The sequence below is a fragment of the Podarcis tiliguerta genome (assembly GCF_965153285.1).
Source record: "Podarcis tiliguerta genome assembly, chromosome: 9".
NCBI lineage: Eukaryota > Metazoa > Chordata > Lepidosauria > Squamata > Lacertidae > Podarcis > Podarcis tiliguerta.
Window position 1 is genome coordinate 56,117,122 of NC_139542.1, and position 17,066 is coordinate 56,134,187.

Genomic DNA, 17,066 nt, shown 5'->3' on the forward strand with positions numbered 1-17,066 from the left:
AATTTGAAAGTGGCGGTGCTAGAAGGCAGGAAATGGCTGCCAAAGAGGAAAGCTGTGCTTTAGCGGCAAGCTAAACACCTGTGCTGTTGTGTTTCCATTGCCCTACCTTTCTGAGCCCCATCTGGTTGTGAAAGACCCAAGATGAACTTAATTAGTTTTCTTCTTCTTTTTTAAATACACATGGCAGCAGAGAGGGGGAAGGAAACTTAAAAAAAAGAGTGTGTTAAGAGCATTTATAAATCTCCTTTTTCTTTCCTGTTGATGTTTTCTACTGATTTGTCTGATACAGTAAGCCGAACTATTTCATAGTGAGACCCTACAGGCATGCATATTCCTGGGGAGAAACTTCTCTGTGTCTTCTGAATCAGGACATACAGTTACGCTCTCACCTCACTAACCATGAGTTGTAGTGGCAGTAAAAGGGACTAGGAAGGAATAAGATAGCTGTGAGCAACTCTCTGGGAGCCTGCACATGTACATGATGTTGCTAAGCCATAGTTTGGTTAAGCATGCCATGCAAACCAGATTATAGGAACATGCAAAGCCAGCCTGGGAAGTCCCTTGGGGAAGCCATAATACTTTAAACTAGTTTATAACTGTTTTATAAGCTTCTTACTTGTTAGCATAAAATCAGATTTCTTGACCCTTTATGTGACAGTTTGCTACGAGGTAGGCGAAAACCAAGTGGCTGGTGCCAATTTGCCAAGTGGAAAAATTCCTACCAGGCCCCTCAACAGCGACCAACCAAGGTCCATAGCAAGGTCAAAGAACGAAACCTTATAGGGTGGGAAATCAGGAACAGCTGGTGGGCAACAAAGAGGGAGATCCCTGGCCTATATAGGGCAGGCCACGCCCCCCCAAGCCAGCCAATTGGCCTGCTAGGGGGTGACACGGCCGGAAATCCTCCCAATCGTGCGGGGCTGGCGTCTACCCACTGCGCGCATGGAGTGGCTGTGAAGCCTGCAACTCCTGAAGGCGGAAGTGGCTTTGTGCTATAAATTCTTGTAATGCAAATAGCTTCATTTTCCTTTGGGTTTTGCTTGGATTGGGACAATATTGCCTCTTGGGGCCTCTGGTAGACAACATTATTCTTGGTTGATGATACTGTTCACAGTTCTTCAGGAGCTGGGATCGCCATATTATAAAAGAGGCATTTTTTTTATCAGAGAAGTTCCTTAGCTTCAGGGGTGGGAAGAAAGGGCACCAGTTATATTCCGCATCTTTTCTTTAATGAACTTTTTAATTTTCCCACCTCAAGGTTAATAGATGAATATCAGTGACTACAGTCCTGTGCTCTGATGTTCGTCAATGGGACCATAACCCAAAACCTTCAACAGAGAGGGCGGGTGGGGATTTCTGCTGTTATTGTAAAGTAAAATAAATTCATTTAAAGAAATTATAAGTGCTAGAAGAAAAAGTAAGAATCTAGAGAGTGTCTTTCTGTTAAGTACATGGCCAGAAGCTGTACTATTAGTTTTTGATTAGAGGAAAAAAGAAGTGTTTGAAGTGTTTTTGAGAATAACAGTGCCTCTTTTAAATGGTGAAATGAGCAATTCTTGTTCTGTTCATGTTCGTTCCACAAATAATTAAAGCAGGAAATAAAGATCCATTGTCACTAACTGTGCTTGCATGGAATTCTGGTTTTTGCAGCATGGAGTCTTAAATTATGAACGCTTCCTCTGAACTAACGGCACGTACAGCATATATTGTTTGCCTTTTTAAAAGAAATATGGAGAGTCGTGTTGTCTTTTTTCATTTCACATCTGGATTTCCCATTTAACTTTGCTATGGATCAGTCAATTGCACATGTGCGAAATGGATGAGCTTACTCCAGACATCATCCTTCGCAAAGAGAACCCCTTTATGCTGAGCTATCAGCGAAAAGATTCTGGGTCTGAAGACGAACGAGATGACAGGATTCCTGACCTAGAGAAGGATGATTTTGCTATACGCAGAGCAAGACTAAATCAGCCCAAACTTACGTTGCCATTTAACCAGTATCTACTTGGATCTTATGCAAACAAAGATCGAGGTAAAGTGGAAGAAGGGAAGAAACAAAAGAAAAAGCAGGAATGTTCAAGGTGTGCTATTCTACTTGTTTCTGTATTATTTAATTTGGGATTTATTTTTTTACCAGGCAATGGTGTTGGCACTTCAGTGTAAGCTTTCCCAGTTTCCAGTGGGTTCACAGGGGAGGTGGGGGAATTCAAAGCTCTTCAACGTTTCTCTGGCTGCTCTCTTAAAAGTTGTAGGAAAGGGGAGGGGTGTCTGAGTCAGTTAAATTTGGACTGGGAACAGAAAGTATAGAATATAAGTTGGTTGGTTTGACAGCCACTGTTCTCCTAGTCTCCTAGTTAAGGGTAGAGTCTTCCACAGTGGCGTAGCGTGGGTTGTCAGCACCCGGGGCAAGGAAAGTAATTTGTGCCCCCTAACCCATGGAGCCAGGTAGGGGCAGAGAGTTGCGAGTGCGAGCGCGCCCCCCCAGATGTTGCGCCCAGTGCGGCCGGGCCCCCCTGCACCCCCCACGCTACGCCACTGGTCTTCCACAAGACTTAAGAAAAGGATATAATACGCAGGAGACTCTGGGAATTCCCTCCCAACATTCTACTGTTTTTTAATCTAAAAAGTAGCATCAGAAACTGAAATCAGAAATGGGAGGGAGAATGGCTGTTCAACGCTCTTACTTCCTGCTGTTTTTTTCATTCAACATCACTTTCCTCCTGCTTGACCTTGCAATTCCTCCCACCCAGGTGGGAAAGGAACCGTTTGTTTGTTTGTTTGTTTGCTTGCTTTCTTGCTTGCTTGCTTGCAACATATATATATATATATGGTGAAAACAGATGAATTCCAGTGGCAGTTCTGTTAAAGTGGCAGTTGCAGGGATCTTGGAAGACAAAATTCATAACTCTTGACACATTATCTAGCTTGGCTCTAAGGGTTGTTTGTCTCTCCATGTTGTGTTGCACCAAGTTGTCAGTTTCTTTTCTGCATAATGGCTTTGGACACATTTATTTCTGCTAATGAAGAAGCTGCAAAAACAGGTCTGGTTCAGTTTGGTCAACCCCTTATGGGGAATTCCTGCAAAGCCCTTTCTCTCGCTCTCTCTCGCTCTTTTTACAATAGCTATATTGAGCTCCAGGCATAATTGTGGGCTGGGTGTGGGTGATGCAACATAGAAGTGGATGTTGAGCAAAATGTTTTTACTGCATAGCCAGACTGGTGTCCATTTTGCTCATTGCTGGTGTAGGTAATAATATGCATTATAGTAAAAGGCATGAGCAGTGACATTTTGAGGGAGCATAAGTGATTTACTCTTTATGCTTTGAGAAATATCTGTATACAGCATCTTTAACTGGGTATAGCTTTCTTGGAGAGTGCAGAAAGTCTTTTGTAAGAACTGTGAGCTCCTGCTGCTTTTAGCCATATAAAAAGTGTTGCCTTTGTGGCGACAATATAAATGCCAACATTTACAGTCCCAGCGTCTAACTGGTGACTAATGTCTTGGAATGGCATCTGAAGAACGTGTCCAAATCCTTGGATGCCGAGCTTGGGAATGATTAGCAGTAAAAGAAAATCCCCAAGATTTGCTATATTGGGAGACAAAACTTGAATTCATTGCGGCATAGGAAGTAGACGTCATCATAACTGTCAAAATGAGAGATTGTTAATAAATTAAATATTGTTTCAAAAATGCATCAATGGGGTTGCTTGTCTCTGCCCATAATCTGTCGTTTGTCTGGCCTGGCCAAAGAAGTGGCATTTGGCAAGGCCTGAGCTTTCTGTCCCAATGTTGCCACCATTCCTGCTTTGCTTGAAGGACTCTAGAAGGTCAGAGGAGGCATGTGAGCACTCTCCTTTTGCACCCCTGCCTCTTCCAGGTTAAGGAGGCCCACTGAAGGTGCCATGCCAAAGAGCTTCCGAAATCTTGCTGCTAGCACTGGTAGACAATAACTATGTAAAAACGGGGGTATTGTCTCTCAATGGGGCATACCAGCCACTAGCTGAAATTGCAGCAATAGATGATTGCTTCCTCCAACATCGTTCTCTCCTCCGTTGCCCACTTTTACTCAATATTTTGATTTGGCAGGGCCAGCCCTTGCATGAGGCAGAGTGCGGCAGCTGCCTCAGGCAACAAATTCTGAAGGGCGGAAAGTGACTAGAAAAGGGTCTGCTGTGCAGCTTCCTTGCTGCCCTAAGGGTCAGGTGGAGGACTCTGTCCCATCACCAGTGCTGAAGTAAGATACATCTACCAATCTAGTCAGATTTTGTGCACAGAATGGGGGAATGTACCATCTCATCCTTTGCCTCAGGCAGCAAACTAGCTTGGGCCGTTCCTGCTACTGAGCTTGCCATTTGTCGCTGTCTGGTCCTTCAAAAGTATTCTTTGTTCTGCTGATTCTGGAATGTGCATTAAATTAGTGGACAGAAGATGGGGTTGACTTCAGCGAGGCCGATGGTGATATGCGAAGACAAACCATTCCCGCGGTCACAGAAGGACGAGTCTAAGGAGAAAGACCAATCTAAATTTCCAGATGTTCAAAGAGATGACCTGGCTAAGCGAAAAACTCAGGCTAGCCCCTCCCAGCTAGACTTGCCATATTTTGTGAGAGCTACTATAACCCAAGCAGATCAAGACACCTGGGACCGGCTGAAGGTTTCAGGGAATTCCAGGTATGTTTCCATAGAAAGAGAGAGAAGGAGAGAGAGAATAAAGATTCATATCGCTCCTAAAATATTTGTAACTCAAATCATGGCACTCAGGAAGGCCAGCAATTAAGACATATGCATAATATCTGCATGCAGCAAATTACCAGGGTACACAGTAAGGTCCGGTCAATAATAATTGATGTGTCTTTCTGCCAGTCATCTTTGTGTAGGAATGGGGAGAATCTGCCTCATTCACACTTCATGAAACAGCATGTGAACCGAAGCACAGCCTTCCTTCAAAATTCACACTTCTCCTAATTTTGCCATGCTGTTAGTTCTCCAGCCAAGTAATGTGTACAAAAATGCATATGCTAGGGTAAAATGTGCATTAAAAAAATGCATATACTGGTGATAATAATGTAAAAAAATGCATTCGATTAGGGGGAATTGCTTTGCAAGAAGGCGTACGCTAACAGAAAGTTGCGTTGAATGCTGATGAATTTTCATGAGCGCTTAAAAGGAATTGCAAACAATTCTGGAGAACTGAACATAAGACCAGAAAAATGAGAAAGTGAGAGAGACAAAAATCGAGAGATTTCACCCACCCCTTATCTGTGTGTGTGGTCTTTGGTGTTTCCTTCCCAAGCCACCATGGGGAGTGTTGTCTGTCCATCCCCAACATAGCTAAGAATAGCATCATGGGCCATCTTAGGGGCTCCGTCCTCAAGTCTCCTGATCACATCTGTACAGGAACCAGGAATAACCCTTATCATAATCTTTAAGAGTCTAGCCTTGAAATGAAACACTTTTCTTTCCCTTGGTGTTTGTCAAGTTTCCACTCATAGGGCTTCCCTCTTTTCTTGGCACTCCCATGCAGGAAGCAGCTGTGGCAACAGGTCTTGCTAGCTCTGCTTGGGGTTACATGGGAATATGTCTGAATCAATCACGGCTAGACGATAGCTCTCTATCTGGTTTAGTGGAAGGGCTGTGGGCACAATCTAGCAAAAAGTTTACAAAGCAGGGGAAAACTGCCATCATAGCTATTTGCGAATGTACTGCTCAGATTTCCAAGAGACATTATGCCATCACTTGGACCGAAGCCACTTTTGTCCTTTGATAAGTTCATATAATTTTCTGGATACAGTTTGGCTTGGGTCCTGTTGTGCTGTTTACATTTTTAAATGTTGTTTTCACTCTTGGTCAGAATAATTTTTCTCCATGTTCCTTGGTTTGATAAAAAGGGGGGTGCCAGAGTCTCTTCTCACAACACCCCAATTTCTTGCATTGAGTTCATTTTCCTCCTCCTTCTCATTAAATGTTTGGTTTCTTGGTTTTCCCTCAGTCTTGTAGCTGCCTTTTTATATGCCTTTTTATTTTATTTTTTGCTTACATCTTTGTCGTTAGCGACGAGGATCTCACGAACACCCCAGGTTCCTTTCTGACCTCTGAAATGGCAGTGGAAGCTGCCGGTCGTAACCGTTTTGCAAGCCGCAAAGTGAGAATGTCCGAGAAGGCCAGCAGTCCCAAGCAGAGGTTTGTGCACTTTGGGCCGGTGACAGAAATTGACCTTCATGCTTGGGAGAAGCTTTCAATTGCTAGGGCTGCGCCAAAAGATGACATGGAAGAGGCAGCCAATAGGGAAAGAGCTGGGGCTCTTGGGACCACAGTTGAAACCTCATCCTTGCTCTCTGTGAGCCATGTCAACTCTCTTGGTCATCCTGACGATGTCCACAGGCCGCATGCTAATCCCAGGTATTTAGTTTGTATCTCTGTGAAAGGCACAATAGCTAGGATTGGGGCTGGGCAATACCTGGTTTGCAACATCACGCTACATCAGCAGCTAAACATTGCAATATGCCGATATATCATGCTATCTGAAATAAGGAGGGAGCTATGTAGAGCCACGGGTGTACGGATGCGGGTGGCGCTGTGGGTTAAACCACAAAGCCTAGGACTTGCCGATCAGAAGGTTGGCGGCTCAAATCCCATTGAGCTCCCGTTGCTCGGTCCCAGCTCCTGCCAACCTAGCAGTTTGAAAGCACGTCAAAGTGCAAGTAGATAAATAGGTACCGCTCCGGCGGGAAGGTAAACGGCGTTTCTGTGCACTGCTCTGGTTCACCAGAAGCGGCTTAGTTATATTGGCTGCATGACCCAGAAGCTGTACGCCGGCTCCCTCGGCCAATAAAGCGAGACGAGCGCTGCAACCCCAGAGTTGGCCACGACTGGACCTTTACCTTTATGTAGAGCCACTGGCTGGCTTCATGGTTTTCCCCTGCATTGTGATTTTTGCATTGTGTGTGTGTGTGTGTGTGTGTGTGTGCGCGCGCGCACACACACACACACACACACACTCACACTCACACACACACACCATGATTCAAAATATATTGTGAGGTCAAAAACTATGAAACTGGTATCATGATATAGACTTCAAACTGGTTTGGGATGATATATTGTTTTATCGCCCAGCCCTAGCTAGGATAGGATAGAGATAGAGAGAGCACTCATGTACGTAAGCACGAACCCACAACGTTCTATATGTACAACTGACCCTCCCTCTGCAAGTATCTCCCGTTGAAATAATGCCTGCTGTTTGACAACCAGATGCAAGAGGAGTTTGATGGGAAATTTGTTAGCTTCTAACAACTAACTTCTAACAACTAAGGGATGCAAGTGGCGCTGTGGGTAAAACCTCAGTGCCTAGGACTTGCTGATTGCATGGTCGGCGGTTTGAATTCCCGTGGCGGGATGCGCTCCCGTCTTTTGGTCCCAGTGCCTGCCAACCTAGCAGTTCGAAAGCACCCCCGGGTGCAAGTAGATAAATAGGGACCACTTGCCAGCGGGAAGGTAAACGGCGTTCCGTGTGCTGCGCTGGCTCGCCAGTTGCAGCTTGTCACGCTGGCCACGTGACCCGGAAGTGTCTGCGGACAGCGCTGGCTCCCGGCCTATAGAGTGAGATGAGTGCACAACCCTAGAGTCTGGCAAGACTGGCCCGTACGGGCAGGGCTACCTTTACCTTTAACAACTAACTAGTTCTGTTTTTGCAACAGGTGTGTGCACGCATGAGCTATCTTTCCCCCCATTTCCCATCAAACTTCTCAGCATCTGTTATCCCGCGGGTGGTATTCAGTGCTAGTTCTCTTTGGATTAAACCCATTTAAATTATTAGACGTGACTAACTTAGGCTCATTAATTTCAGTGGGTTAACCCTGCCTAGGACTTACTTGAATACAACCTCATACTACTGTCTGGAGACCTATTAAGAGAACGGTTCGATGCATTGGAGTGGCAATGGGAAGCCACGGTGAAGAGAAGATTATGGGCTGGCGGGTGGGGAGAGAACTGGATGTGCCGTCCAGACCTTCATCCATATACATGGTCGTAGCTAAGAGCTGCTTATTGGCATACATATCTGTGGGTTAAACCCCAGAGCCTAGGACTTGCTGATCAGAAGGTCAGCAGTTTGAATCCCCGCAACAGGGTGAGCTCCTGTTGCTTGGTCCCTGCTCCTGCCAACCTAGCAGTTTGAAAGCACGTCAAAGTCAAGTAGATAAATAGGTACCTTTCCGGCGGGAAGGTAAACGGCGTTTCCGTGCACTGCTCTGGTTCGCCAGAAGCGGCTTAGTTATACTGGCCACATGACCCGGAAGCTGTACACCGGCTCCCTCGGCCAATAAAGCGAGATGAGCGCTGCAACCCCAGAGTCGGCCATGACTGGACCTAATGGTCAGGGGTCCCTTTACCTTTACCTTATGTTCATTAAGTTGTTTTTGGAAGTAAGGGCAGAACTATGTGTTAAGAAGTGAATACAGAGTTCCCCACTTTTGTTCACATCCACCCCACACATTCAAAGCACATTTTGAGCGCGTGATACTCTCTGATGAATCCTAGGAACTGTAGTTTAGCGCTCACAAAGCTACAGTTCCCAGCACCTTTAACCAACCGCATTCCCCGGGATTCCTTGGGGGGAGTCCGTGAGCTTTGAATGTATGGTTTGGATGCGACCTTTTGCCTGAGGGTGCTAATTGCTGCAGGAGAATTTACAGGTAAAGGTGCTTTAATTCCTCCCATACCTGCAGGTTTTTCCATATAAATGTGCCATGTGTGTTAAACTACCTTCCCCCCCCCCCCCCAATGAAGATACCTGACTGGAGAATAAATGCTTTGGAGGTGGGTGGGTGTGTGAAGGCTAACAGACACGGGAGAGAACGATGTAGGACAAGTTAAGAAGAGCCTGCCAGTTCCCCTCTGCTTTTCCTAACCCTGTATTAATCTTAAATGGCAGACATGTTTGGGAAGCAGGCGTGGTCGTTCCCCATGTAGTTCTACTCTAAGTCTCTCAGAATCCAGTTCTACTTATTTCCTAATACGGTGGAACCTTGGTTTTTGAGCGTCTCGGAAGCCGAACGCTTCGGTTTCCGGATGCCGAAAACCCGGAAGTAATTGCTTCCGTTTACAAATGCGCCTCGGAAGTCGAACGGCTTCCAGTGAGGTTTTTCCACTTTTCTCCATTGAAGTTGCACTGAAATCCCTTGGAACGGATTTCGTTCGGAAAACTAGGTTCTGCTGTAAATAAATATATCTTATTGTTAGGAAGAGTTGCCTGAAGTGCTTATTATTTATAGGGACTTCCAGCCTGCTCTGTCCTGTTAACTCAGGATGGGTTCCTCAGTGTATGCCTGATTGAGGGATCCTCTGCACTCATATGGCATGCTAGATCCCCACAAGTCATATGTGGGGAAACCCAGCCAGATGGGTGGGGTATAAATACCGTATTTTTCGCTCTATAAGACGCACCAGACCACAAGACGCACCTTGTTTTTGGAGGAGGAAAACAAGAAAAAAAATATTCTGAATCTCAGAAGCCAGAACAGCAAGAGGGATTGCTGCGCAGTGAAAGCAGCAATCCCTCTTGCTGTTCTGGCTTCTGGGATAGCTGTGCAGCCTGCATTCGCTCCATAAGACGCACACACATTTCCCCTTACTTTTTAGGAGGGGAAAAGTGAGTCTTATAGAGCAAAAAATACGGTAAATAAATCAATTATTATTATTATTATTATTATTATTATTATTAGGTTCATGCACCCAGTCCGTACTGATCTCCCACCTCTGCTATGGACCAAGCAATGTATGTGCATGCAAGTGGTGTGGCCTAATGAAACCCCCCTGCACCCCTTCCCCATTTCTTGCATACTACTTCCTGATACTAATAATGCACTTCGTGTTGGCCTCTGCTGTGTGAATCTGCCCTAAGCTGCATTGTTCAAAGAAGAATGGCAAGGCAAGCCAAAGAGAGGGTGACCATCTCTCCTGGAGTTTGCTGGTGGTAGTGCATTCTCTTCAGTAGGGGTCAGCCACAGGTTGATTTAGGCCCTCTCCAGACATCTTGTTTAGTTGTTCATTCATGACGATTTGTGCACCTGGTGTCAGCAGGGCAAGTTATATGTGATCCCGCTTTCATTACTGCCAAATTTTTGGAGTAGATACAGTAGTACCTCGGGTTACATACGCTTCAGGTTACATACGCTTCAGGTTACAGACTCCGCTAACCCAGAAATAGTACCTCAGGTTAAGAACTTTGCTTCAGGATGAGAACAGAAATCGTGCTCCAGCGGCGCGGCAGCAGCGGGAGGCCACATTAGCTAAAGTGGTGCTTCAGGCTAAGAACAGTTTCAGGTTAAGAACAGACCTCTGGAACGAATTAAGTACTTAACCCGAGGTACCACTGTATAACCATGCTTCCAGTCAGTGCGTGCTCTGTACCATCCTGCTGAAATCTAGTAAGTTTTCATACCCAAAATGTTGTGTTTTTTGGAGGGGAATAAGGGTGGTGTTCCACTTTTGTTGCACTCTAGCAGAAGAGTGCCCCTCCACATGCCACAAAAATGTGGTGACACCGGGAAGCCATTGCAGGAAAACTTAATACCGTGGAAAGATGTGTGCACGAGTCACGTTTTCCCCTCAGCTTTTGTCAAGGACAGATATTCAAACACCCCCAGAAAAAGATAGACATTGTGGATGTTCTCTGAATGCGCCGGACACTGTAGAAAATATTTTTTCTACTGTCCATTGTACAACCAGCTACGCAAACACATGCTATATCCCCTTTTTCGGGTAATTTAACATCACGGCACAATGAAAATATCAGATTCTATCTGTCTGACATTAGCCCGGAGGTAACTGAGTTTTTGTCAACAGTATCTCTTAGAGTGGTGAATGGCACTATTTAGCAGGAAGAGAAATTCCAATGAAAATCCTCGTCATTATATATTTTGTATATATTTTAATATTTTATATAGGTTTTATGATGGCCTATACTTGCAACGGGGACATGGTGGCGCTGTGGTCTAAACCACTGAGCCTCTTGGGCTTGCTGATCGGAAGGTTGGCGGTTCGAATCCCGGCGATGGGGTGCGCTCCCGTTGCTCGGTCCCTGCTCCTGCCAACCTAGCAGTTCAAAAGCACGTCAAAGTGCAAGTAGATAAATATTTACCGCTCCGGCGGGAAGGTAAATGGCATTTCTGTGCACTGCTCTGTTTTCGCCAGAAGTGGCTTAGTCATGCTGGCCACATGACCTAGAAAAACTGCCTTCGGACAAACGTCAACTCCCTCAGCTAGTGAGGGAGCAAAATGAGCACCACCACCCCAGAGTCGTCCGCGACTGGACTTAACTGTCAGGGGTGCTTTTTTATACTTGCAATGCCCGATAAAGCTTTGGCAGAGTAAGTTAAGTGCAGATGAATCACTATAAATTCACCACTAATACACTATTATTGTGTCAATGACATTGCACGGAACTCACCTGCCCCCAAAATACCAGTCTTGGAGGGGGCGTTAGTGATCAAGGCTTCTGAAACTTTTGGTACACCATCTGAAGCGGTAGCCTTAGCTTTTGCTTTGTTTCTGGCATCGCATTACAGGCTTTACTTCTTTGTGGCATCTAGTTAGAGTTTTGTTATCCCCTCCCTCTGGTATATTTTTATGCGTGCATGTTAAAAGTGGATTGCACTTTTGTTTCGGTGGTGCATTTCTCTCTCTCCTCCTCCACCCCCCACCCCAATTTTCTGTGCAGCCAATAATTTTCACTTATTTGGCTTTCTTTTATCTAATCAGCCCCTTGTCGTTGCAAGAATTCCTTGCTCGATACTACTAGCAAGAAACTCAGATGTTCGCTTTTAAAGCTAAGATGAATAAGTGAAGGTCTCTTCTCAGCGCTTCCATGTGGTTCTCATTACTTTTCTCCCTTTCTCTCTCCTAATCTCCGTCTTGTACTGTCAGTGAAGTTATGGATGCATGTAATTCATCTCTCTCGGATGCTTGTGCTGATTCTCAGAAGCAAACGCCAAGCAGTTTGAGCGAGTGGCAGGAGAGCAGCGAGGAAGAGACGGATGGCAGCTGCCCAGATATTGAGAGGGATGATATGCTGGCTAGAAGATTTGGAACTTTTCAGAAATCTACTAGCCCCCTTCGCCCATCTTGTCCTCCCTTTTCAGTAGTCAGTTATCGTCCCTTGAAACAGCAAGGAAAAGAACGGAAGACTCTGCAGAAAGCAGAAAGGTCAGAAATGGGAAACCAGTTGTTATTAGCTAATTAATGCCTGTCTTGCACGAAATGCTAACTGTGCATTATATTATTCTGCTTCTTGACAAGAAAGAGGAAAAAAGGACACGTTCTAATTAATACCTGTCAACAAAAACCAGCTAGTTGTTGTCTTTTAACAGAAGAAGAAAAAAATAAGCATGATTAGTTTAAAAAGAGACGTGAGAAAAGAAAGGTTTACAGTGCTGCAAGGTTTTGATTTTAGTCGTTTTGGGATATTACGGAAAGCTTCGTGGATATAATTATAAACACAATATAATAAAGGGATAGGCTGCCTAACTGTTGTGAAATCTTCATTGGTGACATTTAAAAACCAATGTAAAACAAAACCCAGTTGTTGAAGACTGCCTGGAGGATTTCTGCAGTTTTTGTCCAGCTGTGTGACTCTTGCTATTCTTATCATTATTGTTAGTGCTGGCTGCTACTTTTGTATATAAGTTTTTATTTTCTTTCTGGATTCTTGTTTCTGCATCTAGTTTTGATTCTATGGGCAGTATTCAACCACTGTGTCCTGTAAATGCCATGTTTTCCGCTTGCAGAACAGGACTCCCCCCCCCCCACCTCAATTTTTTCCCAGGGAGTTGGGAAAACTCCTAGAACAGATTAAGGTGGTACGTGAGGGAGGAGAAGGGGATAATGTTTTGTTGCACATGGAGATATCCTTGTATAGGTGGAATGAGAGACTTATTGTGGTATATTGCATCCCACCCTTTATATTTTTTATGTGAAGGGGTGTGTCTGTGTCTCTGTGTGTGTGTGTGAATGAATTATTTCCATAATCCAACATCAGGGTATTATCCACATTTCTTTCCGTCACTTATTTGGGGTTTCCTGGAAGGAGTTCCTAGAAAGGCTCTCATCCAGGCACACTGTCCAAGTGGAGATCAGCTTAGCTTTAGCCTTGTCACAGTCCCCTCAGAGGCTATTTCCCAACAGAGTGTTGTGTGTGCAATTATTGCGCAGGCAAGCTTTCCTCCTTGGTCATCTGTTGTCTCCTGAATAACAGTGCCCACGATTGCCTTAGCAGAAGTTCCCTGTTGACTTGTGCGACACGACATTGTATGGGAACAGCTTCCCCTGTATCCCTAAGCTCTGTTGCCACATGCGAAGATGGCTTTGAGAAGTCTAAAGACCAAGATGAGCACAGAACTAATGCAGCAGGAGGCAAAGCGGGATTCAGGAACCCAGGGAAAGATGACATGATGGTGAGAAGAACCAGAGATTTTCCGAAGCAGACTGGACCAAGTGTTAGTCAGTTCCTCCCAGTTCCTTTCTCGAAACAGCAGAATGGTGGGGAAGCAACTAAGGATCTTGTAAAGACTGAACAGAAAGTCAAGAGGTCAGAAAGCTATTCTGCAGTCTTTTTTTAAATTCAGTCTCTAATTTTCACATGGGGAAAGGGCCTGCTTTTTCAGTTCTGCAGCTATATGTTTCCTTTTGATGCACTGAGTTTGTCAGTAGTCTTACACTTGGCTGCCAAGTAAGAATTTCTAAGTGACATTAGGCAGGGAAGGTTAACCAAAGTCGGCTTTTCCCCTTTAGATTGTGAATGACTTGAATAGGTATACAGAGGCCAGAGATGAGGCCTTCCAAATGTCATTGGACTACAACTCCCATCATCCCCGATGTTGGTTGAGGATGATGGGAGTTGACACAGCAGCCCAAACCCCTCAGTGGTTTCATGTAGATCTTAAACAGCACGGGGGACCCTGCAAGCCATTGGTTCCCCAGAACCAAATTCTGGGCGTGGTCATTTAAGGAGGACAGGGACTACTGCAATATGGAAAGTTGATTCATTTAAATGTTCAGCTGTAAATTTCTTCAAATAAAGCACATGCATGAATACAGAAAGAGTGAGGGGACAAACTCAGGCACTCATGAACCAGCTTTCCTGGCTTCAATTAAAGCTCAGAGAGAGGTGACGTGAGGTACATCTCCTCTCATAGGACTTTTTTAGATTCAGAAGTGTAGGCAGCCAGGGAGGCTGCAGAAAACTGGAGAATGTTTAATGGGAAACACACCCACACCCACTCACCCACCCACCAAGCATCCATGACCACCAGCAAAATTCTAAAGAAGTTATCAAGTGCCCTGAGAATGGGAAAAGGAAACCTCTTTTGCAGGTGGATAAAACCATTTCTGAGATGTTTTTGAGGGGGCCAGGTATTGGCACTACACTCATGCCAAGTAAATTTGGTCAAAACTTCCAGATAATTGGGGGGGGGCAAGGTATGAGGGGAAAGATTTCTGAGCGAGCCCTCTTTATAGACTCTGAAATACAAGTGTGTCGGGTAGCTTAGGCCAGTGTTTTTCAACCTTTTTTGGGCAAAGGCACACTTGTTTCATGAAAAAAATCACGAGGCGCACCACCATTAGAAAATTTAACTCTGTGCCTATATTGACTATATATAAAGTAATTCTCTTGAATAGGAATCAAATAAACACAAAGAAAGTATTTTATAATTACTTTATTATGAAATAGTAAGTAAACAAAAATGTGAAAAATTATAAAATACTTTATTCAGTGTAAAACCTGGGCCTGTTTGGCTGAACGCAAAGCTGATATTCTGGCTGGAATCGAAGCTCTTCGTCAACAGCTCTCAGTCTCTCTCTGTATTTAGTTTTTATAGCAATCATGCTTGAAAAGCTCATCTCACACAGATATGTAGTGGAAAATGGGAGCAATGTCAAAATAGCTTTGTTTGCCAGAAGGGGGAACTCCTTGGCAGTATCCAACCAAAAACTGTCCAAAGGTAGATCAGCAAATCTTAGCTTGAAACCACGATTTTGTCTCAGTTCAGTTAGTTCCTCCTGCTCCTGTAAAGTCATGTCCTATATGCTGAGCTATAAGGGTCCCTAACCCAGTCAAGGCATTCAGTGAAGACTGAAGAGAAATTAAATGACAACTTCTCTGGTCCTCCTGGTGACTCGAGTCGCGACGTCTTCTCTCCGCTGCTGCGCACACTGTGCTCGGGCGGGAAGGAAGTCGGAAGATGATGTCCTACTGTGATAGGTCCAGTCTGGAGTCTGGACCAATCACAGCCCGGACATCAGAAAAGTGGAGGGTGTCCCCCTGAGGAGCGCCAATCGGCGCCCCTGCTGGCCGAGGGTGGTGTCAAAAACCCCACCCACCCCCATACCCAGGACACAGTCCGGCGCCCGCCTAGTGGGCGAAGATTTGAATTTTTTTAAAAAATAAATAAATCGAATTTTTCAATTTTTTCCACGGCACACCAGGCAACACCTCGCGGCACACTAGTGTGCCGCAGAACAGTGGCTGAAAAACACTGGCTTAGGCTGTTGCCTGTTGACAAATAAGCAGCGTGTAGCATTCCCCATTTTGTCGTTACAACAACCCCCCATGTTAAACGAAGAGCTTCTTGTTCAGACATGCTGTACAGGCTGAGATTTCCTGACAGAGTCACCCAGTGACCTTTACGGCCGAGCGAAATTTTGAACCCAAACTCAGGGTTCAAAACCTCTGGTCCCTCTTGCTTCCATCTTTGGGTACCACAGAACTGCATTGGCTATTCTTCCTGTGGTGTTCTGAAGGGTCCATGGTTCCCGCATGTCTGTGGGGAGGCACCCCCAGAGTCTGAGGAAGATGGGAGACCCACCTCCTCAGGCTGAGGCAGTGTGAGAGTTCCCCTCGTAAGTGAGGTGACCTGTGATTCCTCCAAATCAGAGTCCTCCATGGGGTGACACATGAAGGAGACATGATATTGTGCCACATAGGTGCTGAGAGTTTCCCCAATATCAGAAAGGTTTATTGGTTTCAGTGAAGCCAGAGTGCAGTTGATGTGTTGGGTAGCTCTGCTGCAAAAAAACCCCCAGTTCATTGCTGCCTTTGGGTGAAACCAGACATGCTGCTTCCCCCCCCTGCCAGGATAGAGAGGCACAGAACTACTGTCACTGAAAATCGTATTTGCCTTTGCTATAGCCATGCATGGTTTGTGTTATAATCTCATCTGTTAGTTTCTGTGTCAGTTAAGAGGAGTGCATGCTGGGTACATACGGGGTGTCTCGCTACAAGCTAAATCAGAAATTAACGTTTTTAGCATTACCGTGACGGACTTGGCAGTCCCTGAAAAGCACCCAAAGCTTTGTGCAGAAAGCCCTCAAAAGCTTTCGGCGCAACCTGAGCACAAACTGGAAGATGGGAAAGACAGAGTCCCTGGCGTAAGGCAAGATGGCGCCTCTTCTGCTCCTCATAAGGACTTGCTGGACTCCAAGCCACTCCAGCCAGGAGATTCTTCGGAGATGCAGCTTACTGAAAGAAACAGCCAAGGATTTACATCTCTAAAGGACGGACATGCACAAACGTGAGCTACCTTGTGGTCAAGAAATTGCACCCTAAAGCCATCTGTAGTGTGTTGGTGTGCGCCTGCTGGAAACAAGCCTGTTTTGCTCTTGCGTTGAATATTTTAATTGCGGATTAACCCTAATGTACTTCGGAAGTGTGCCTTTTTTGGAACTAATAAAGTACTTTCCAGTGGTGCGTTTTTTGGTTTCTTTCCCAGCAGTGGCGTAGCGTGGGTTGTCAGCACCTGGGGCAAGGCAAGTAATTTGCGCCCCCTAACCCGGGGCAAGGCAAATAATTTGCGCCCCCCCCCGCTGCACTGTCCCTCCCCCAGATAGTCCCTCGCTCTCTCTCCACACCGCACCGCACCGCACGCCTGGCACCCTCCCCTCCACAGTGGGCGGCGACCCGGCGGCTCGGATCGGATTCGCACAGCCAGCACTGCAGTGAGAGAGAGTGAGTGAGCCAGGTAGGGGCAGAGAGCTGCGAGTGCGAGCGCCCCCCCCCCCGATGTTGCGCC

General features: G+C 45.6%; 1 protein-coding gene across 50 annotated transcripts in view; it reads left to right on the forward strand.

Moving 5' to 3' along the window:
- The window catches only part of LIMCH1 (LIM and calponin homology domains 1), a 211,351-nt gene that overhangs the window by 153,205 nt on the left and 41,080 nt on the right, over positions 1 to 17,066 (forward strand). For 8 of the 50 annotated variants that reach the window (XM_083457894.1, XM_083457905.1, XM_083457941.1 and 5 more), the window contains 6 exons: positions 1,797 to 2,081; positions 4,420 to 4,671; positions 6,052 to 6,399; positions 11,926 to 12,204; positions 13,253 to 13,585; positions 16,305 to 16,568. In XM_083457894.1, coding sequence (XP_083314020.1) covers positions 1,797 to 2,081; positions 4,420 to 4,671; positions 6,052 to 6,399; positions 11,926 to 12,204; positions 13,253 to 13,585; positions 16,305 to 16,568 — 1,761 coding nt within the window. The remainder of the gene's footprint in view (positions 1 to 1,796; positions 2,082 to 4,419; positions 4,672 to 6,051; positions 6,400 to 11,925; positions 12,205 to 13,252; positions 13,586 to 16,304; positions 16,569 to 17,066) is intronic. The other 42 variants (XM_083457927.1, XM_083457940.1, XM_083457895.1 and 39 more) reach the window with 17 other exon arrangements.